Here is a 23,017-nt window from a genome sequence, read left to right as displayed (position 1 = left end):
CCCCATCCTAGCGCTGTGAGCAGGAGCAGCTCTGTTGCGGTTATTCCTGCCCAGTGCTAGGTCCAAGCTCCACGCCCCCAGTTCTGCTCCCGCCACTCCTGGCATTGCCCCTCACTGGGGGTTGGGGGATCTCCTGAGATATTATCCCCCACCCTCTGCTCCGAGGGCAAACCGCCCAGATCAACTCTCTCGGGTCCTTGTCCTGCCAGCTTTCGGATACCCCAGGGATGGAGGTAGCACAGCCTTTCCACATCCCTCTTCCTGTGTCAGCAGCACTCGCAGTGAAGGATTATTTTTCCTGACATCAAATCAGCCTTTTGATTTCTGCAGCGTGTGTCCTTTGCCCCCTGGTCCTGTCACTGTTCTCCCCAGGGAAGTGTTTGCCTCCGTCTCCTCCTTAACCCACCTTCTCCCAGATGCAGCTGGCAGAGAGGTCCCCCCTTTCCCAGCCTTTCCACTGCCTTGCCCTGTAGGCATTTTTTTTGGTGCTGGGAGCCCCTGGTGGGACAGGGACCCATGGACCCAGACCCAGTGCTGGGCAGAAGGAGGCATCGCTGCCCTGCGCTCACATGGGGCACCCAGCCCAGCGTCCCAGCCTTATCCTTCCTCCTTGAAAGGCCCCAGCGAGCACCCATGGCGGTGGGCTGCTGGAGGGGGCTCCCTGACACCCTCCCCAATGAGCCACATCTGGCTGCCACCAGCCCTGGTTCTGCTGCCTGCCCTGGGGACTGCAGGAGGAACAGGGATGGGGATGGGGACAGGGACAGCCTCTCCACGCACATCCCTCCTGCTAGCTAATTGGAGTCCTGGTCTCACTCTGGGCACAGGCACAGGGGAATATTGCACATCTGCTGGTGAAACTGGAGTTCTGCTGTCCCACCAGCCCTGCACCCGTGGGACCGTCCTGCCCCGCTGGCCTCAGTCACTCAGGGGAAGGGGCTGCACCGCTGAGACATGGCACTGGGAGCCACGGCACTGGGAGCACCTGAGGAGGATGAGGGTCTGTGCGATTCTAAGAGCTGAGGAAGAGGGAGATCAGGTAGAAATATGGCTGATAGCTCAGTAAATTGGATTGCGGGGAGCTGGAGAGGCTTGGGGGGGTGGCTGGCTGGCGCGGGGGCTGGCTGTCTCTCCCACGGCCCATGGGAATGGCAGCACGCTGCTTCTGTGGATGAACAGGAGCAGCAGAACAGGCGGATAAGGGGGGATTAAGGTGCCATGTGAGAGGAGCATCACCCCCGAGCCCCCAAAGCCGAGCTCTGGAAACTCCAGCTCCATCCTCGAAGCGCCGGCTGGCTGCACGTCCCTGGCCGAGACCCTGTCTGGCGGCGTCCAGAGGCGAGGTGGCCCCAGAGTGACATCTAACGGCAGCGGGCCGGGAGGGGACACGGCCCAGCAGCTGCCTTCCTCCTTGGGGGCTGCGACTTCTGCAAACGAACCCCCCCCCCGTGGCCCTCGGCCCCAGCTCCCCTCCGGCGGCACGGAGCTGACAGGACAGGGGTCCTCCTCCTCCCCCACCTCTTCCCAGGCACCGAGGGGACACGTTTGGCCTGGGGACATCTCTGCCTTCCGTCCAACAGGCTGACGAGACAGATGCCAGGAAAACGGGGCGCTGTGACCATGGGCTGTCTCTGAGCTTCACGTCCCTGATCTCCCACCTGCCCCACAGCCCTTGTCCGCAGACCAAGCCGTTGCTTGGCAGTCACAGACCGGCTTCAGGGGATGACACAGAGAAGAGAGCAGGGAAGGAATCACATGCCAACATGGGGGAGTCTCCAGGCAAACAAGCCCTGCCCAGCCCTGCTTCTTCCCAGCTCTCCATACTTCCCAAACCAGGGCAACAAAACCCTTCCCAGCTCATCCCAACAGACACCGGCTGCATGTTGCTCCGGCTTTTATTTCCAGACAGAGGAATAGCACACAGGGACACCCAGCACAGCGGGCGGCACCCTGAGGTGGTGGCTTTGGTGGGGGGACAGGAGGACAGTGGCGATGGAGAGGCTGCCCCCAGGCTTGCACCGCCACCGGGAGATTATTTTTTTTTCCTGGGATTTTGCTGCTGGGGAGCAGCTCTGAGTCGTCACAGCTTGCTGGTGCCTGGCACATGCGGCACACCACGCACGGTGGCGAGCACAGACCGTGCCTGGCGTGAGAACACCATCCACGGTGAGGAGGGCAGGAGAGGGGCAGAGGGGACTGGGAGGGGATGGAGACAGGGCTGGGTTGTCCCCAGGGTGGTGGCTGCCAGCTCGGCCATGGCTCTGCCTCCCTGGGGATGGGGAGTGACGGAGTGGGCTGCCTGGATCCAGCCAGGATGGGGCTGTGCACTTCCAGCACCAGCTCCTACAGTTGCTCTTGGGCCAAAGAGCCATCGGCTTAAGAAGCTCCATCCACCTGGAAAAGGTTGGGGGCTAGTTGAGGAAACCCCACCCATGGTGGAGCCCGCAGGGCCAGGGAAGCACCCAGAGCATCTCCCAGAGGGGTCAGCACCCACGTGCTCTGTAAAGCTCCCCCTGGGACAAGCCTGCAAGGGGTAACTCTGGTCCTCATGAGGCTCTGCCCCTCCTGCCCTTTCGCCGCCTCCAGCAATGACAAGCCAAGGCTGCGGTGGCAGCATGTAGCAGCCTGCCTGGGCCAGGTCCTGGCCAGCGTGTGAGCCCAGACCCACATCCCACAGCCCCACGCCAGGGCAGCACTGAGATGCTCTGCAGCACAGCACACCCCACGGCCCCCCCCATGGCGATCCCCCAGGAGGTCTGGGCGAGGGGGTCCTCAAAGCTCCCTACCTGCGCCTGCTCCTGTTTGCTCCTCAGCTCGAAGGTGTCCTCAGCACTGGACCAGTCCCAAAATTTTCTCATCCTGAACAGGAGGATAGGGAGCTGCCACCCATGCCGGCTCAGCCCGGGGTCCCTGTCCCTCCCTTCCCCGTCCCAGCTGGGGACATTACCTGGGCCACAGCTTCACAGCCAGGAGGGCCAGGGCGGCCACGCAGACCACGGCCATGAGCAGCCCGGCCAGGATGGTGAAGGCCAGGAGGTGGGTGAGAGCTATGGGAAGAGGGGAGACAGGGCAGATCCCTGCCGGTGCCAGCAAAGCCGGGGGGGCAGGCTGACACATTTCTGTGTGTCACCCCAGGCTGGATGGTGTCCTGTGCCCTGCCGGCACCCAGGGACGGGCAGGGCAGGGGGTGTCACCCAGCACAGCGACAAGCAGCAGCATCGTGTTTTGCCGTTCGCTGAACCCAAGCCAATTCCTCCTCACTTTTTTGATCGTTCTGCAGCACTCAACTCTATTTTCCGTTTCTGTGGGCTTTTTCAGCCCTTTCATAAAACCCGACCTGGGATGCTTCGGGAGAAAATCCCCTTGAAAGGAAATGCCCCATTCTCACAGTAAAACCCTCTCTCTTTTCCCATCCACCTAAAGGTTCGTGGCTGATTCAACCCACTTCTGCCGGTCATCCCCACTGCTCTGAAATCACCTTTCTGGCACAATTCCCCCTTCCCTGCAGAGCCCCCAGTGTCCCCAGCACAGCACCCCGGGGTGGGGGGGGGGCAGGATGGGGGCAGCCCCACTCACTGTGCGCGTCAAAGTAGGCACCGGCTGTGGCGTTGCCCAGGGGGTTGCCGGCCACACAGGTGTACTCCCCCGAGTCCTCCGGCCCCACAGCCCCCAGCTCCAACCGGAGGGTGTTGTAGGAGGGGGAGACGCGGACTCCCGGTGTGGCGGCTGGGGCCAGGCTGGAGGCCAGGAGCTGGCCACGGCGGTACAGGGCGATGGTGGAAGCCGGGTGGCTGTCGGCCGTGCACAGCACGATGCCCACTCGCCCGCTGCGGTTCTCCAGGAAGGTGCTGACGGACACGTCCCGGGGGGGGTCTGCGTGGGGGAGATGGGGCTGGCGGTGGGCCATGGCGTGGGACCCCCTCCCACACTGGCCCAAATGCTCACCAAGGGCTGCTTAATGCATCCCTCCTCCAGTCTGGATCAGCTCCAGCCCACCCAGCCTGCAGCTGGAGGTTTCCCAGCCTCTCCAGCCCTTCCCTTCCCCCCACCAGCTGGAGCCCCCCCCTCTGTCTCGGAGCATATTGGCTCCAAATCTGACTTTCAAGGGGTACCTGCAGCCACTGCTAGACAAAACCCCAACATCCTCTTCCCTGGGTCCAAAGGGAGAGGAGCAGGGCAGGGAGAGGAGGAAGAGGAGGAGGAAGGCCCCCTCGCTGCAGCAGGACCATGAGGACAGGATGTGTGTGATGCTGGGCTGGATGCACCCAGCATGTTGGGGGGCTCTGTGCCCCATCCTGTCCCCGCGGGGCTGGGGGACACTCACAGAGCACGTTGAAGCTGAGGGTGGCCGAGGCGGTGCTGCCCCTCGTCCCGCTCGCCCGGCAGCGGTAGGAGCCGGTGTCAGCGCTGGAGACACGGGCAAGGATGATGGAGCCGTCCGGTCCCTCCTGCAGCCACCGGTTGTTCTTGTACCATGTGTAGTTGGCCTCTTCCCCCACCCAAGGGATGGCCGAGCAGGTCATGGTGGCTGTGGTGCCTTCGGGGACTTCTGGAGAGGGCTCAACCATGATTGCAACCCCTGAGGAGGAGGAGGGAGGCCGAAGAGTCAGGGGGGTGCAGGGCTTGGGTTTGCACAGGACAACACCAGCTCCAAACCCCCTGAAAGTCTCCCGAAACCCATGCTCCCACGGGAGGGCCCCCCGGAACCCCGACACGGGGCTCACCCTGGCCATGGCTCGGGGCTGCCCTCACCTCCCACGTCCAGGTGCAGGGACGAGGACGCGGTGCCGTAGCTGTTGTTGGCCGAGCAGACGTAGAGCCCCGCGTCCCGCAGCTCCAGCCCCCCTATCTCCACCCGCAGGGAGTTGGGGGCCACCTGGACGGTGAAGCGTGGGTCGGACGGGCCCCATGTGGAGGCCAGGGGTGCGCGGCCGGGACCCCGGTGCAGGGCGATGTCGGAGGGTGGGAAGCTGTCGACGGTGCAGAGCAGGACGGCCTGCCGCCCCCCCCGGGGCTCCACCAGGGAGATGAAGGAAGGCTCCTGGGGTGCATCTGCAACAGTAAGGACAGGGTTTCCCCGCCAGCCTGCCTCCTAAAACAGCTCTGGTGGCAGGGAACCAGCCGGTGGGTTTTTGGGGGGTGACAAGTTTGCTGCTGGCTGAAGCGGGGGGGGAAGGGGCGCGATGCGAGGCCGAGGAACATCTGGGACCCCCCACCCCCACCCAGACCCCACCTGGGAACAGGCCACGGGCTGTCGCGGGATATCGCCAGGTGGCGACATAGACCGTCCTCCCAACAGCAGCGTCGCGACAACGACATCCCACCCGGGCTCCCCCGGGCCCCCTTTGCCGGCAGGACACGGTGTCCGCCCCCTCTTCACACCCCCTACGCCCACCCAACCCCACCCCCCCCCCAAAACGCAGCCGCCCCTCACTCACAGAGCACCCGCAGGGCGGCGGGGGGGGCCCGGCGGCCGCGCAGCCCCCTCCCCGCCCGGCAGGCGTAGGCTCCCGCATCCGTGCGGCGGGCAGCGGGGAGGGCGAGGGAGGCGTCCGGCCCCTCCGCCAGCCACCGCCCGTTCTTGTACCAGGTGTAGAGGGTGCCCGGGCGGGCACCCGCGTCCCGGCAGGTCAGCGTCACCTCGGTCCCCTCGGCCACCTCGGCAGAGGGTCGCACCACCACCCGGACGGCTGGGGAGAGGGAAGCCAAGATGGCCCTCACCGGCCCAAAGTTTGCCCTCCTCGGCTGAGGCTGGGAAAAGCTTTTCCCAGCTCCGAAGCCCCCGTCCCGCTTTAGCGGGGTGCGCGCGTGCGTGGGGTGGGTGCCCACCCAAGCGGGCAGCAGCACCTCCCTGCCCTTCCACCAGCCCCACACTGTTCCTGACCCCCCCCGCAATGCTCTGCTTCCCAAATTATTTGGGCCGTACCCCTCCATGCCCACACCAACCCTTCTGGGGGTCCCCAGCCAGAAGCCCTTCATCCCCCCATCCTGCGGGGAAGCCGGACTCACACTGCACACGGAGGGGCAGGGACGCTTGGGTGCTGCCGAGGAGGCTGTGTGCCCAGCACTCGTACTCGCCCTCGTCCTCCTCGGAGGCCTCCCGGAGCTCCAGCCTCAGCGTGTTGGGAGCCGGGGAGATGCGGCTGCTCTGCCTGGGGTGGTCACCTCCCACCGGGAGGCTGGAGGCCACCGGCTGCCCCTCCTTGAGCAGGGTGATCTCGGACGGGGGGTTGCTCTCCACGGTGCAGAGGAGGATGACCGCCATCCCCTCGCCACTCTCCACAAAGGCCTTCATCTGCAGGTTCCTGGGGGGATCTGCGGGAAGGAAAGCAGGGAGGGGGGAAGAGGTAGACTGTAGGATCAGAAGCATCTCGGAGAGTCGGAGCATCCCCAGCCCGCGATGCTCAGGTTGGGATGGCTGCTCCTACGGTCTCCACTGGGCTGTGAGCTGGGGCAGCCACGCTCTGCTGCCAGGCTCCACTGCCTGAAACACAGGACCTGCTCAGGCAGCGCTGCCTCGTCCCTCAGCATCCGCCATCCGCTCGAACCAAACCGACACCCAAAACATGACACAGGGTCATTTGCTGAGCTCATTTCTAACCTGCAGCTCCAGCCATGCCGGCCAGGTGTGGGAGCATGGCACGGCACGCGGCCCGTCCCAGCTCAGTGCTCCGCTCGGACCCAACCTTGACAAAAAACACCCTTTGCACATCAGCGAGCCTAAAACCTCAGCAGCGCGGCCTGGGCAAAGGCAGCACAACTGTGGGTGCAACTAAGGCCCATAATGCCAAGATATTTTTAGCAGCATCCATCCAGCATTCCCCATCCGAAATCAGGAGGAGGGAGAGAAGCAACAGATTTGTTGCCAGGGTCTCAGGCTCTCTGGAGGACGTTTCCAGGAGTGCTCCTCTACACTCACTCCTCACAGCAGATTTATGAGTTAAAGCCGTCTTTTTCTAATAAAAAGGAAAAAAAACCCCTTACATTCTGACTTGCGACTACATTTTTTTTTGCATGTCTTTTTTTAAACAACGTCTGGTTTTCATTTTCCAAATCAGGAAAAAAAATAAAAAAAATAATCCCGCAATGTTTCCTGAAAGCCGAAGATTTTTCTGTTTCAGTTTTGGTGCAAAGCACAAGGACAAACTTGGGGCGCTTGGAGAAGCTTCCCTGAAATCTTCTGCGGACGACGTAGGGGCTGTTTGGCCAGGTCTGCTCGCCGGGGGTCTGACACAGGATTGTGGGGTATAAAGCTCAGCTTATTTGTCACCTTGGACAAAGGCTAATTTTTAACAAGCTCCCCAAAACTAAGGCAGGGCCCCGCTACCCCTAACACCCCACAGACCGTGCCCCCAAGAGGGTTCCCACCTGAGGCCAAGGGACAAGTGACACCCCAGGGACCTCCCTACAGCGTGGCTGGGTCCCTGCCTTGGGTGGGCGCTGGGGACCTCCCCCCTGCGGCGTGAAGCCCCCTGCCCGCAGGGACTCACAGAGGACATTGAGTGTGGTGGGGGCAGAGCTGCGGGTCCGTGCCGGGGTCTGCACCGTGCAGTGGTAGGAGGCGGCGTCGGCGGCAGCGACGCTGGGGAAGATGAGGGCCGGGGACGAGCCGCTGCGGAACCAGACCTTGTTCTTGTACCAGGTGTAGCTCAGCACTTCCCGGCTGCCAGTCTCCACCGCACACGTCAGGTTGACGGCGTTGCCCTCCCGGATGTCCGGGGAGGGGGAGATCCAGACCCTGGCAGCTGCGGTGGAAGGGGAGGGCGGTGATGGTCGGGGAGAGTGAGGTGGGCAGGAGGGGACGGAAGGGCGCCCGAGCAGGAGGGTGGTGGGACGCTTGGTGGGAGAGCTGGTCCCATCCAGGACTTCAGCTTGGGGCTCTTTTCCCATCATTCCAGATAAGAAGTGATGAAGATGCCACAGCCCCCTCCCTGCCAACCCCTCTGGCAGGACAGCCCAGGGTGATGCCAGCTCTACAGGCACAGCCAGGATGGTGTCATGGATAGATAAGGCAAAGCCAGCCCTTTGCATCACCTCTGAGAGGAGTTGCAGTTCCTTCACCCTGTGCGGGGGGATACATGCAGCTCTCTGGGAATGCTTCTGGCGTAGCCCTCCGTCCCCGTAAACACGCACCTTCCTCCGTTTCTTCTCTGTTTCTGTGCCGTCCATCCTGCTTCAGCTTCTCTCCCCTCCCTTCCCCATGAGCATCCTCCAGTAGCGCTTACCATCACCTCCTCACCATAACCCCCTGCCTCCATCCGTCCCCCCGCTGCCCACACAGCTCCATCCCACCTCCATCCCCTGCCTGCACCCTGCCCGTCCCTGGACACACTCACTGCCAGCAGTGAAGTTCACCGTGGCGCTGGCGTTGCCATAGGCGTTGCTGGCGGAGCACAGGTACTCCCCCTCGTCCTCCAGCAGCACGGGGTGGATGCTGACCCGCAGCGTGTTGAAGGCCAAGGCGACGCTGAGCCGCGGTGGGGCGGTGGGCTGGGGCAGCGCCGTGGAGGCCACCAACGCCTGGTCCTTGAAAAGTGACAGCTCTGCCCGTGGGTTGCTGTCAACCACGCACTGCAGGACGCCCCGCTGCCCCTCGGGGGTCTCCAGGAAGGAGGTCAGCACCGGCGCCCGCGGAGGATCTGCCCAGACGTTACACGGAGGGTGAGCAAACCCTGAGTCTGCACCCAGACCCCCCCGATGGTGGGCTGCCGGGCCCCAGCTCTGGCCCAGGAGGTCTCCTGTCTTCCCCTGGCCCTGGGTGGCATCGCCCTCCCCAAGCTCCTCGTACCCCCTGAGGTGTTTGCGGTGGGTCCTGGCACCTCTCAGCCAGCACCGGGGCAGCAGCAGCCCACGCTTGCAGCAAAAGCGTAAGCCAGACTTTCTCTCCCCAGAATTTTCCCCTCTGTCACAGACAGACAACACTGAAGTCTTGAAAAATTTGGGTAATTTCAGGTTGATTGAAACACGTTGTTTTAACTGAACCAAAATATTTGTTATTCCATTTTTTTTCCCCATTTTTAGGCAACATGGCAGGCAGCTGAGACATGCAGTGGCCCCACCACTTCTCATCGGAAAGTTCTGCTTGAAAGGGTTTTATTCAGACTAGGAGTTTATCAAGGAGATATGCTCCCATAAACTTTCTACTTTTAACACTTCGGCATTTTCTAAGGGCGGAGGACGGTTTATTACAAAGTGTGCAGAGCTCTAGTTCAAGTCCTGTGCGTGGGACATGCAGCGTTTGGGGACAGTGCCAGCAGCGAGGGCTGTGCAAGGCGCCCGCTATGTGCCAGCCATAGCCCTGCGTGGCCAAATGGCCTTGCTCAGCATCCCGTCCCTGGCACCGTCCCACACGCAGCACCACTCCGCTCTTGGCACCATTCCAGCCCCAGCACCATCCCATCCCCAATCCACCCCCAGCACCATCCCCATCCCGCCCCCAGCACCATCCCATCCCTGGCACCATCCTGCTCCCGGCACCATCCCACCCCCAGCAACCCGCTCCCCCTCCACCTCAGTTCCCAGGAGGATCCCACTCACAGGAGATGCGCAGGGCGACGGCCGGGGAGACGCTGGTCCCCGAGGGGCCGTGGGCTCGGCAGTGGTAGGAGCCGGCGGCGGCGCTGGCGATGTGGGGCAACGCGAGGAAGTCGTCGGGGCTCTCCTGGAGCCGTTCGCTGTTCTTGTACCAGGAGTAGACGGTGTCGTCCTGCGGCTCTCCCACCACTTGGCATGTCAGGGAGACATTGTCTCCCTCCCGCACCTCCGTGGACGGTGAGACGAGGACTCGGGCAGCTGGAGATAGGATGCCGCCAGCTCAGAGGGCACCGCAGCAGAGCTCGGCACTGCCGGTCCCTGAGGAGCCCCGACACAACATGGGACAGAAACAAAACGCTCATCACTTCCATAGCGTGCACCACAGGTCTTGTTCTGAGTGGGGGGGGGGTCGCAGACCCTCGCAGCCCTGGGGTTGGCACTAGACTTCGATTTTTCAGAAAACGTGTTGGTCCTTGTCCCCATCAGCTGACAGCCCCCCCAACTCTGTCACTTGTGGTGCCCAGGGCTGAGGCTGAGGTGTGTGAATACAGGTGCCTGGTGCGGGGGGGGGATGATGGGAGCTGACACCTCCGGAGCAGCAGCCAGGGCCCTTGTGGGATCCAGCAGCACTGGGTGGAAGCGCAGACATGGGCTCCCATGTGGACACCTCCATGGAGACCCATTCGGATCTCTCAGTCTGAGTCCCCCCCAGCGTCACCACCCCACCAACGGGGCACAAGCCATCTGGCACGCGGTACTCACTCTGCACGCGGAAGTACAGGTGGCGGGACGCGGTGCCGTGCGCGTTGGTGGCAGTGCAGCGGTAGCTGCCCTCGTCCGCCGGCGTCACCTCCCGGATCTCCACCCGGAGGGTGTTGGGGGTGGCCGAGGCAGCGACCCGCGGGCTGGGGCTGCTCCCCGCATCGCTGGCGGCCACCAGCTCCTCGCCCAGGTGCAGGGCCAGCCGGGCGGGAGGGTTGCTCACCACCGAGCACTGGAAGATGGCCAGGCGGCCTCTCTCCGTCTCCAGGAATGCCGTCAGGTCGGGATCCCTTGGGGGATCTGTGCAGGGCAGAGAACGGCGGTGGAGCAGCCACCGCTCCCCAGCATGAGACCTCCTGGAAAGCTGCAGCCTCCTCCCAGCATCCCAGAAAGACAGGGAAAAGCTGCATCACCTTTGGGAAGGGGAAGGGGAAGGGAAGGGAGGGGAAGGGAAGGGAAGGGAAGGGAAGGGAAGGGAAGGGAAGGGAAGGGAAGGGAAGGGAAGGGAAGGGAAGGGAAGGGAAGGGAAGGGAAGGGAAGGGAAGGGAAGGGGGAAGGGGAAGGGGAAGGGGAAGGGGAAGGGGAAGGGGAAGGGAAAGGGAAAGGGAAAGGGAAAGGGAAAGGGAAAGGGAAAGGGAAAGGGAAAGGGAAAGGGAAAGGGAAAGGGAAAGGGAAAGGGAAAGGGAAAGGGAAAGGGAAAGGGAAAGGGAAAGGGAAAGGGAAAGGGAAAGGGAGATCTCTGCTGGACCTGGGGGGGACTGGGAAGGGGAAGGGAAAGGGGAAGGGAAGATCTCTGCCAGACCCGGGGGAACCACACCATCCCCAGGGTGACCACAGTGTCCCCACCCGCAGCAGCCACCCCCATGGGCTCTCCGGGGCGTGCTACACCACGCAGCGTCCCTCAAACATAGACAGGCTTTACCCCTGCGGGGCCACACGCACACGTGCCCGTGCAGCTGTTAAGGGCGTGCTTGCTCGGTAGGAAAGTAAAGGGGCTGCAGGTGGTGGCACAGAAGGACGGACGCCCACAGGAGGAAGCCCCGGGACATATATAACATACTCAAAGATGCCACACGTGCACCCACCCACATCAGCTCTGCCCAGACCCCGGGCACAGCTGCAATGTGAGCAGGGCTGGGCACGCTTGCACGGGCATAAGCCACAAACCCTGATATAATAACAAACCCAGCGTCCCCCTGCAGCCCGTACGTACACAGCACATCTAGGGAGACGGCGGGGGAGCTCCGGCTGCTGCCGTCGGTGGTGGCTCTGCAGTGGTAGAGACCCGCATCCGTGCTGGCCACTTGCCGAAACACCAGGGAGGCGGCCGAGCCCTCGGCGAGCCACCGGCCGTTCCGGTACCAGGTGAAGTTGGGCAGAGCCAGGGAGTCGCTGCTCAGCCGGCAGGTCAGGTTGGCGGCATGACCTTCCAGCACGTGGGAGGATGGAGAGACTGCGATGCTGGCAGCTGCGGGCAGGGGCAGAGGCAGGGGACAAACATGGTCCATCACGAGCTCAGCCAGGATGACCAGCACCGCCTCGGCAGCGTTAGGGTGAACAACGCCTCCCAGGGCCGGCCAGCTGGCAAGTGACTTTGTGGCTATTCCAGGAAAAGGCAAATGCTGGCTAACCCTGCAACACTGCAACGGGGACATCTCCGAGCTGGAGCAGCACCCATGGGAGCCCAGCAATGGGGTACTGGCCACCCAGGGCTCCACCAGCCAAGGGATGATGTGCCGGCAAGGAGTGGGCCCAAGGGAACCCCCTCAGCAGCGTTTTGCTCAGCATCCCTTGTCCTGTATGGGCAGGGGTCAGCAGCGAATCCCCACCAGGAGCTGGAGCCCTCACTCTAGCCATCGGGGGACCCTCCAAACCCACCAGGAGGGGCTGGAGGGGCCAGCACCCCCCCTTCCTGTAGCAGCCCCCACTTCAACCCCACTCACACTCCACCCTAGCACCAGGCAACTTGTGCTTGGCAGCTCTTTTGAGACAGATGCTGTTTGATAGCCTGGTTTTCATGGGCACGTGGCCTACTTCTGCTCGTTCTGCCCTTCTGCCACCATCGCCCTTGATCTCCTGAGCCTGTCCCCTTCCCTGGCATTCCCTTCCCAGCCTCCCCTCTCCCAGGATTTTCCCAGACGCTGCGGACTTGTGTAGCATCTGGCTGTATGCCGCCCACCAACCTTCCACCACACTCACTCTCAGCCCTGAAGTCCATGGCCGCGCTGGCATTGCCCTGCGGGTTCCCAGCCCAGCACACGTAGGTCCCCTCGTCCTCCAGCACCACATCCTGGATCTCCACCTTCAGGCTGTTGTAGGACAAGGTGGCGCGGACCCTGGGGTTGGGGGCTGTGGGGCAGCCCCGTGTGCAGGCTATCACTTCTCCTCCTCTCCATAGGGTCAGGTTGGCCTCTGGGTCACTCTCAACGGTGCACTGGATGATGCCCAGGTGCCCGCTGTGGGTCTCCAGGAAGGAGCTCATCACCGGTCGCCTCGGTGGGACTGCGGAGTTAAAACACCTCTCATGAGAATACTATGGATTCCTGAGGTTGGGAGAACCCCAAGAACCTGAGGGATTGCTGCTTTCCAGAGCCACCTGAGCATCCCACAACCCTCCAGCTGCCATACCCCAGGGTCCCACATCTGCTGGCTCTCTGCATGCCCCAGGCACCTCTGATAGCACCTCTGTTGTCACCTGGATTGAGCTTAGGTTCCGAGTGCAGGTGCCCAGCCCTATCCCAAACCCTGGAGCAGATCCACAGAGACCCCAGTGGTTCAGGCACCTGGGGTCCGGTTGTGGTGCACATTTCCTACCACAACTATGGAAAAATAGCATTTTGACCGAAAATTCCTAATGGTATTTTTCCTGGTTTGGTATCACAGAAGATTTTTATTTTACAGCACAGAAAATATTTGGAAGGCAAAATCCTAACAGGTGATTTTTTATGTTTTTTTCCACAGGGATCATTTATTGTTCTGAGAAATTGAATTTCATTTCACGGGACATTTTAAAACTCTTTGATCCTTGGGCATTTTGGGATTCTCTGAATTTCTCCTCCCCAAACTCACAGACTTACCTGCAAAAGGGAATTTTCCTCCCTCTCCACGTTTCTGCCGAAGAGCTCCTTGGCTGTGTTCAGGGGTAATGGGGGAAATCTCGGAGTGGGAACAGCAGAGGGGCTTCCCAGCAGGGCCACCCACCCCAGACCCGGGACCCCATTGTCTAGCCCGGCCATTACGGGGGGAAGGTGACCCCCCGGCAGCACTTACAGAGCACACGGAGCGGGACGGCTGCTGACTTGTCGCTGCCGTTGCTGCTCCGGACCCTGCACTGGAAAGCGCCCGCGTCCTCGCCGCGGATGGAGGGGAAGCGCAGCGTCGGGGCCGAGCTCTCCCGCAGCCACCTGCTGTTCCTGTACCAGGTGTAGAGGGTCTCCTCCGCCGCCGCGCCCCGAGCCCCCAGGCAGGTCAGGGTGACGGCTGCCCCTTCCCACACCTCCGCCGAGGGCTGGATCAGGATCTCCGTAGCTGGAGGAGGGATGGGAGCCCTGTCAGGGAGGGAAGGGAAACCCCTGCCGCAAACCTTCGCCCTTCCCCTGGCTCCGTCCGGCTAAAGCTCCCTCTAAGGCAGGACCTGAGCAGCCCCCTCCCTCGAAGGAGCCCGTGGCATCGCTTGCTGCATCTTTGGTGGGTCATGTTCCCTGGGGACACTGGATGTGTCCACTCAAGCCGTTCGCCCTGGCTCTCTGCCACCAACAGAGACAAGCAAGACCTTTCCTGAGCCTTCACCTGCTCTCTCCGAGCATCTGCATTCAGCCCAGTGAACTGCTCCCAGGACAGGCTCGGTCCCCTCTGCCCACTGGTGGGTGACCGGCTGGGCTGGAGGCATCTTGGCCAACTTGAAATGGACCCCAGCTAACCACTGTGGCACCCAAACTCAGGTTTATTTTCTCTGGAACGGCACCCTGAGGTCCATTTTGGTTTCTTTTGACATCCTAAGGGAGGCTCGTCCTGGACATGGTTTTGGGGAGCTTTTCTCCCCTCCTTTCCCATGGCTGCCACCTCTGTCACCCCAGACCATCGAGGCTGGGTACAGAGGGTTAGGGGATGGAGCAGGACGAGCTGGTCCTCACTGCGTGCTCAGATGCCGTGCACCACTGGGGGCTTGCGGGGACAGGGAAGAGTTTGGACAAACTTTACTACAGATTTTGCAGCATTTTGAAAAGCAATACTCAGAAGCGCCTCCAGCTCTGAAGCAGCTTTGACCTCCCCGAGGTGGGGAAGGGCTGCTGGGAGGGCACCGCCACCACATGGTCCCCAAGACACCGATGTCCCCTGATGCCACACAAGTCCCGCCAGTTCTCAGGGCTGTACACACCCCTCCCCAGCCCTGCAGAAACAGCCCTGGGGGGGTTCATCGGTACCCAAACCCATGGCCAGGAGCCTGGCAGCCCCCTCGCACCAGGACTCACCGCGGGCAACGAAGGGCTTGGTGGCACTGGCGTTGCCGTAGGCATTGGTGGCCACGCAGCGGTACGACCCGCTGTCCTGTGGCCCCACGTCGCGGATCTCCAGCCGCAGGGCATTGCGGGAGGTGGTGACACCCAGCCGCTGGTGGGGGGCTGCCTGCGACCCGCTGGCCGCCACCAAGGTGCCGTCACGGTAAAGGGCGATGGTGGCCGGGGGGTGGCTGTCCACAGCGCAGCGGATGATGGCCAGCCTGCCCCCCTGTGTCTCCTGAAAGAGGGTGACGGTGGGATTCCGGGGGGGGTCTGCAAGAGAGGAGAGGATGCTGCAGCTCGGGAGGTCCCAGCAGTGTGGCCACCACCTGAACATGGGGCACGTGGGGCACGTCCACCCCCAGCCTCCCCCCAGCTGCTCCTCTGAGCGGCTTTCCCCTTTACGTAAGCGGGTTATATTTACTCGCAGAAATGTCAAAGCCAAACCCAGGGCTGTTTTATTTTTCCCCTGACTTGCAAAAGCTCCTGGGCTGTTATTATCATAGCTGGCTCCTCGGTTAGTAACCTCCCCGCAGTTTATGGTGTGCAAGTGATTAGTGGAGGAGCGGGAGATGCTGCAGTGAAGGGACAGGTCCCTGCAGCAGTAAATACCAATTAATGGTACCTTCAAACATGGCTCATGACCAGAAATGATTGCATTTACAGCAATTTCTACCCAGGAGGGCTGAAAAACCCCACTTTTAACTGGACCCAAGGTGTTTGGGCAGAGACTTTGTTACGACTCAGGGAGGTTTGCGCAGCCCCTGGCACAAAGGGACCCTCATCTGGTGGGGGGAACCCCCACCCCCTGACAGGAGCCGTGGGCACTCACATGTGACGCTCAGGCTGATGGCCTGGGACGTGTCGCTGCCCCGGTCGTTCATCACCTTGCAGGAGTAGTAGCCGGCGTCGCTGGCGGCTACGCGGTGGAAAAGCAGGGTGTGCACCGTGCCCTCCTTGAGCCAGGCATTGTTCTTGTACCAGGTGTAGTTGAGGTCCTGGCCCTCCCTGCCAGGGACGTCGCAGGACAAGGTGGTGGCCGTCCCCTCCTGCACCTCAGCTGCGGGGCTCACCGAGATCTCTGCAGCTGACGGAGACGGGAGCACATTCAGGATGGCCTCAGAGGCTGGAGAGCCGACCTCCTCCACCAACCCCCTGCCCCCGCGGCACAGGACAGAGTCTGGGGACAGGCAGGACCCCCTTTGCCCCCCGGGGATGATGATGGAGGTGGGAAGCGTTTGGGTTTGTTCCCTGCCACCAACACCTTGCCAGCTGGGGTCCAAGTTCTGGCTTTAATGCAAAGCCCCAGGGGCAAAACTCATGGCGGCTGCAGCAGTGTCCTTCGCCCCTCACGGTCTGCACGGGGGGCTCTGGGGGGGGCAGACTGGCCCCACCTGCTCCAAGCTGGGGGGAGATGCTCCCTGTGGGGCTGCAATATGGCCAGGCTCCTGGGTGATGCGGCCGTCTGGGGCTTGTCCCTACCGCAGGATCTGATGGGGGACCATGGCTGCCCTTCCCCACAGACCACCCTGGCTCCGAATCCCCATGAGCTCTGGCAAGCTCCTTCCCAGCAGAGACAGCGAAGCCTTGCAGCCTGTTCCACTCCCCCGGCTTGGCTGGAAATCCCTCCCTGTCCTGTCTTTGGGGCTCACCACAGCCCTGCACCGTGAAGGATGAAGGATGCAGGCGTGTCGCGATGGAGGCATCACAGTCCTCCATCATGGATTCTCCAGCTCCTGGACCTCCAGCTGGTACCGGCCACCTGAGTGCCAGCCCCTGCCTACCCTGGTCCAGACTCACTGGATAAACTCCATCCTGCTCCCACGGCCCCACTCCTCCTCCAGCGACACCCCAGCCTCAGGCAAGCTCCCCTGGAACTTACAGAAGACGTAGAGTGTCACGGCAGGTGCCACACCAGCCCCGACAGCGTTCTCGGCTTTGCAGTGGTACTGCCCGTAGTCCTCCCGGCGAACACCCCGGAGGGTCAGGATCTGCTCGCTGCCCATGACCACCCCGTCCTTGTACCAGTGGTACGCTGAGACGGGGGGGTAGCTGCTGCTCACCTCGCAGGTGAGGGACACCGTGTCACCCATGCGGATGTTCTGCGTGGAGGGGTTGACCGACACCTGGGTGTCCTTAGGGGCGTCTGTGGGGAGGACAGACAGACAGCGGTGAGGCTGGGCAGGACCCGCGGGATGCTGCCGCAACCCGTCCTGCTGTTTATTCGTGAGGGTTTGGCGTGGAGGAAGGAGCAAATGTCTCCCCCAAGCACAGGAGCTGGCCCTGGCACAGGGACGGCGACTTTTCTCAGAGGAGAGCTGGGAAAGGGGACAAAGCTGCCACACCAGCAGCAGAGAGGGGTGGGCGCAGCGGTGGGTGCCAGGACGTGCCACGGAGCTGGAGCTGGCAACTCAGCAGCGTTTATGGGACCAGCGCTGGCCCTGGCCGCGGAGAGCCATGGGGGAAGAGCAGAGGGAGGGAGAAGCAGAAGGAAAATCTGCTCTGGCTTTTTGCAAAGGACAGCAGGAGGGAGGCACGACAGGTGGCAGGAGGGGTGGCAGGAGGGGGACCTGAGTGGCATGGCTGTGACAGAAGCCCGTCCCCCTGCCCTGCTGAGCCACCCCCTGTGCAGAACCGTCCCACGTACGTCTCACCCGCAGGACGACCTCCCCGGTCGCCTTCCTGGAGCCATAAGAAACTTCGCAGAGCAGCTTTTTGGAGTGGTCCTTCCAGGAGAAGGAGGTGGTGAGGGTCAGGTGCTGGCCGACCCCGCTTGTATCCAGCTGGACCCGTCCAGACAGAGTGGAGACCTGGGGGTTGTAGCCCTCCCAGCGCAGGGCGACGTCGCCCGGCGGGCAGACGTAGGGTGTGGAGCACTCCAAGGTGGACGTTTGCCCCTCGGTTTGCTCCTCGCTGGTGGCAGTGCTCGGGTGCTCGAGGGCATCTGGGGATGGAGAGCAGAGGGTGGGATGTCAGCGTGGGGCGAGCAGGCAGGGGGCTGGCAGGACCGGGGCGCCTCACCGCCATACCCACCCGAAACGCTCAGCATCACATCCCGCGCCGCCGACCACCGGTCGCCGTTGACGATCTCGAAGCGGAACCTGTAGGGCCCGCTGTCCTCCGGCGTCACCCCCCGCAGCAGCAGGGTGCAGTTGTGGGTGGCGGGGTCCCCCAGGAGCTGGGCACGGCCCCTGAAGCGAGCATCCACCTCCTGGGCCGCCGAGTGGTACACCAGCACCTTCTGGGTGTCGTAATCCTTGTACCAGATGGCCACGATGCCGTCGCCGGCCGCCACGTTGCTGGGGTAGCTCAGGGTGCAGGGAACCACCACGCAGGAGCCCCTGACGCCCTGCAGGGCCTCGGGGTAGGTGACCCCCCAGGAGCCCAGGGCTGTGTTGGAGGGAGGCAGCGGGAAGGGGGGGTGAGGGGATGAGCCATGCCAGGGTCCTCCTCACGTTCCAGCCCCCTGCTCCCCTCCTGGGACCCTCTGGAGCCAGGACACCTCTCCTGAGCTGCCTGAACAGGCAGGGGGTCGTGGTGGGCAGCGAGGGGCTGGGGGCAGAGAGGTGGGAGAGTAGAATGGTGGGTGGGGGGTGGGGGGGTTGAGACAAATTCCCCTGGGATAACTTTGAAGTGGAGAAGGGGGAGATGACAGGGAAAAGCCAGATCTGCGGGTGGTGCTTTTGGGCAGCGCAAGGCAACAGCCGGATTGGAAAAGCAAAGGCCTAAAAAACTAGTAAAAAAGGAAAAATCGCCCTCATGGCCCTTCATAAGCTTGTTTCTTTGCCCCTCTCTCTGGCTTCTTGTCCTTTCTCTCATGCCCTGGCTGAACCTCTTGCCACCCCACGCCCACCCCATCCCAGAGCCCACTCCATCCCTGCCCATGGACACCACGCGCCTGCCCATCGGGAGGAGGGGGCACGGGCAGAGCTGCCACGTGGGGGCACGGCACCATGGGGCATGTGCCAGCAAACGTTGCCAGAGCATCTGCTGTGCCATGGCCTGTGGGACAGCCAGGACCAACCTCGGGGTACCCAGAGCCCATCCTGCCCATCCCTGGGGTATCGTGGATGGCTCCTGGCAGGACTGGGGCATCAGCGCTCCCACCCTTCCTGGGCAACCAGCCCTTGCAGGGGACCGGACCATGCCAGTGGGTTTCTCTGTGGCATCGTACCTGGTGGGACAAGGCTGGCCAGGAGAACGAGCCACCAGGGCAGGCCCATGGCAGCACCCCGGGCACGGCTGCGGGTCCCTGGGGGCCGAGGCAGGGCAGGGTCACACCGCGAGGGTGGGAGGTGACCGGTCTTCGAGGTTGGCGTTCGGCGGAGGGGACCCTGACAACAAGAAGAGGTGGCCAAAGGCCTTGCAACACGTTGCGTGCCAAGAGGTTATTGATCCAGGCAGGGTAAATCCTGCTCGCAGCAACACCGGCATCATTCTGGATGCACGGAGCTGCCGGCAGGGAGGAGGTGGAGATGCGGGGTGAAGGGGATCCCCGGCATTGCTGAACTCTCATGGGAGTTTAAGGAGCCAGTCCGGGTTCTGCAGTGAGGTGACAAGGTTTAGGGAGCTTATTCACGTGCTCGCTGCATCCGGGCAACGCGGGGAGCAAATGAAGAATAATATAATCCCGACATGGGAAATGTGTGTACCAGTGTGGGATGGGGTTGTGCAAATGCCTGTCATGGGAGTCGGGGTTGAAAATTAAAATGAGGACAAAGGAAAGCAAGTGGCTACCCGAAACTAAGAGGAGAGGTACTTCTAAAGAAGCACTCTCAGGGAAATCCCAATGAAGGCAGAAATCCCAGCGACCTGCTCAGGGCCACCAGCCAAAGCCCAGAAGGTCTGAGCCTCTTAGGGAGGGGGCACAGATGTGGGAACAGGGGACAGAGGACAGAAGGACATGGTTGGGCTCGTGTTAAAGCTGGCCTGATATGGCAGCTCCGCTGGGCACATGGTGCCAGTGCCCCGTGGGAGCAACTGAACCGCGGGCTGCAGGGGGCTGAGGATCAGGTCCTGGAAGTGGGGTTGAAGGACACGGATTTTTAGACTCCGCCGTTGTGATTTCAATGAGAGCAGCTGCGGCAAGGAGCAACACGGCCGCAGCCCCCAGCCTGGCACGGCCGGTGCCCGTCCCAGGGTCTGCCTCTGCTTTTTGCTGTTGTACATTCAGGTGGGACGGTTTTAACTGGGGATTTATCAATTTTTCGTAGGTTTAATGGCTTTTTGCAGTTCTAGACCTAAGCAAACCGATGAACTTATTTTTAAACTTAAAAAAAAAATATTCTATGTTAAACCAGATTTTTTTTCAGAAGTTTTTTTCATTATCATGGAAATCAATTAATGGATCCATTTCAATTTAGATCTTTATCAAACAACTTAGCAACGTCTCCATACTGAACAAGGCAGCTCTTTACTCCCTGAGCCAACCTTTTCCTCCTTCAAACAATGATTTGTTACTTTGCTAACACCTTCTTTTCCAACATATGCTTTGAATTTGCTGGCTGCTAATTTGGTTTAGGGAGGTATTTTAGACTCCAAAGCGCTCCTGAGAGCTCTAGTTCTGCCCAGGACTTTTCCTGGCCAAACCGAAGCACCAAGAGCAAATAAAATGGCCCTGCCACCGCCCTCTCAGGGGGTCCCACTGCCCTGGCCCCCCCGCCCAGCACCGTGGGGCTGGAGGGCTGCCCAGGGTCTGGGGGGGAACCAGGGACCGAGCCGGGGCCAGAAATAGCCATGGGACCAGCGGGAGCCGCTGGGCTCGGGGCAAAGGAGGAAGGAAGCGCCGGCTCAACGCCGGGGTCCACTCCCCAGCTCCCCCCCCCCCTCCCCGACACTGAGTTTCATTTCTTCTGCCGCAGTTCTCTGGGTTTCAGTTTCTGGGCAGCATGGACCCTCTGCTGGGGACCCCAGCTCCCCTCCGCCCCGTGCTGCCGCTGGGGAGCAGGGCAGCCCGTGCTGGGGCCCTGGTGCTCGTTGGCTCAAGAAAATCAAAACATTTGTAAAGGTTTTTCTCGACACAAAAAAATTTTGCATATGCACAACACATCGGCGTCCCGGGCCAGGCACGCTGCAGACATCAGAGCAGCACAGGTTGTGTGTTATCAACTGATACTGACTGGGCAAGAATGTTTAGCTGTCACGCACTGGAAAACAGGGGGGGAAAGGCAATTACCTTGTGATTACCAAGTCTCCTCTGCACCCACGCTCAGGCTGAGCCTGAGCTGCCCCTGTCCCGTCTGCGGGACAGCCAGCAGAACCCCCACAAGGGCTCCTGGGCACGCCAGCAAGCGCAAGGGAGATCTCCCACTTCTTCAGGCTTCAGCAAAAAAAAAAACCCACTGCCATAAAAAGGTGGCTGAGCATAAAGAGGGGAAACTTCTGGTGTTGGTTCCTTCAGCCTCCACCATGTCTCAATGAGGAGAAAGCGATGGAGATAGGGACCACAGGACAGTCTGGGAGCGTACCCCCAGGATGAGGAGTGGAAGGGAATTGCCTGCAGTTGTCCCCCAATGCTCCCACCCACCACACGGCTCCTTAGGGCCAGGGAGCCCACCTCCCCGCTGCCTGTCCCGGTCCTCTGCCTGCAAGAGCCAGCGAGGGAAGGGGGCAACCCCGTACTCCAGCCCTGCTCCTCCGCTGCCTGCTCTGCACACATCCTGGCGCAGATCCTGCCCCAGTCCCGGAGGCCGGGAGAGCACCCTCCGCACGGGCTGGGAGGCTGCGCAGTCCCACACCACCCTCTCGCTGCCACCACAGTGGCTTTGCCAATCTGTCACTCAGGGACCTGCACCAAGGGATGCAGGTCGGATGCATCCCTGTCTCCAAACCCAGCGAGCCTGGACTCGGGGCCCAGAGGTGTCTGGGCAGCTCTCCCAGCCCCAGCAGGAGACAGACCAGGCTCAACCCCACAGAGATGCTCTCACCTCCGCAACCATCCACCCTGCAGTGAGGTGCCTGTGATCAGCCCATGCCAACCCCCCACACCCCCACACCGCATCATGCGGGCACCTCGTCCCAGCTCAGCGCGGTGAACCCCAGGGTCAGTCTCTACCCCCGGTGTCCCCGTCCCAGCATCTCCCCAGGGAGCAGTGGCATTACCTGGGAGTGCCTGTGCCTCTGGTGGTGTGGGGGGGTGTCAGGGACGGTGTGGTCTCAGGGACGGCGCGTGCTCTCGCCGCTCGGGGACAGCTATTTATCTGGTGCGGGGGGTGAGGAGCCCAAAACCACATCACTTCCCCGTTCAGGGGTTTGTGCTTGCCGCTGCTTTTGGGAAGTGGCTGACATCATCAGATATTTCTTTCCTTTTCCTAATTGGGGGCTGTTTTGGGGCAGGGGCCGTGGTGGTCCCCATAGGAGGTTTTTGCAGCATCCCAATGCCGCAGGCTATGTGGGACATGGGGAGGCTGCATTTGCTTTGCACCGCTGCAGCCCAAGCAGCATCGCTCTCCTGCCCCCCCCCGGAGCCCCTCGGGGCATCCTTGGCCCCGTGCTGTGCCAGAGCCAGAGCAGGACGATACCCCAGCCCTGTGGGCACCCACCCAGCACACCCAGAGGGTCGCTGGGTTTAGTGGGGAGAGCCCACGCTGGCGGTGCAGGGGCCTGCGGGCATGGCAATGCCGCTGCAGCCAATATTCCATGTGCCCAAGTCCTCCATGGGGCAGCCCGTCACCCAGAAACTTTCTTCTCTCTGTTAATTTGTGGGTTTTCACTGCAGCCCACATGCCCAAAGCGAGAAGGGGACTCTGCCAGCCCTCCTGAAGGGGGTTCCCAGCTCGGCACTGAGCCCATGCCAATGCAAGACCGAGCCCCACGCAGAGGCTGCCGGGGCCGCCTGGCCAAGCTGCGGGGTTTGCCCTGAGGTCAGGGCACCGGCCCCTTGGATTTTCAGGGGGAGGCACCAGAGGGGCCTGGGGGAACCTGCACAAGGAGCAACCAGGAGCAAATCACCCCAGCAGCACGGCTGCCCCCAGCCTGGCACTGCAGCGTCACCTTCAGGCAGGGGCTGAGCTGATCTCTGGCCGGTTTGGGGCCAGGATCCAGATCCAGCCTCTGCCGCAGGTGCCGGTATCTAAAGGCTTTGAGCAGCCTGGTCTAGTGGGAGGTGTCCCTGCCCATGGCAGGGGGGTTGGAACTAGATGATGCTTAAGGTCCCTTCCAACCCGAACCATTCTGTGATTCTGTAAAGCAAAGGAACTGTGTCAGGAGCCCGTCCGTGCACT

At 61.9% G+C, this 23,017-nt stretch overlaps 1 protein-coding gene across 1 annotated transcript; it reads right to left on the bottom strand.

The window, feature by feature from the left end:
* Positions 1-1,974: 1,974 nt before the first annotated feature.
* Positions 1,975-21,998, bottom strand: SIGLEC1 (sialic acid binding Ig like lectin 1). The gene is made up of 22 exons (XM_063337066.1): positions 21,897-21,998; positions 18,970-19,129; positions 17,829-18,185; positions 17,443-17,739; positions 16,678-16,941; positions 15,628-15,882; positions 14,769-15,068; positions 13,567-13,824; positions 12,496-12,798; positions 11,510-11,764; positions 10,297-10,596; positions 9,538-9,792; positions 8,337-8,639; positions 7,491-7,745; positions 6,010-6,315; positions 5,439-5,690; positions 4,753-5,052; positions 4,325-4,579; positions 3,577-3,873; positions 2,948-3,047; positions 2,787-2,859; positions 1,975-2,394 (listed from the first exon to the last, which is right to left on the bottom strand). The coding sequence occupies exons 2-22, from the start codon at positions 19,016-19,018 to the stop codon at positions 2,377-2,379; spliced, it is 5,052 nt and encodes a 1,683-aa protein (XP_063193136.1). The 5' UTR covers positions 19,019-19,129; positions 21,897-21,998; the 3' UTR covers positions 1,975-2,376.
* Between the last annotated feature and the right edge of the window lie 1,019 nt (positions 21,999-23,017).

This window comes from Chroicocephalus ridibundus, chromosome 5, assembly GCF_963924245.1.
Source record: "Chroicocephalus ridibundus chromosome 5, bChrRid1.1, whole genome shotgun sequence".
NCBI classification, from domain to species: Eukaryota; Metazoa; Chordata; class Aves; order Charadriiformes; family Laridae; genus Chroicocephalus; species Chroicocephalus ridibundus.
Note: the sequence above shows the minus strand (reverse complement) of the source record. Positions and strands in the feature narration are given on the sequence as shown.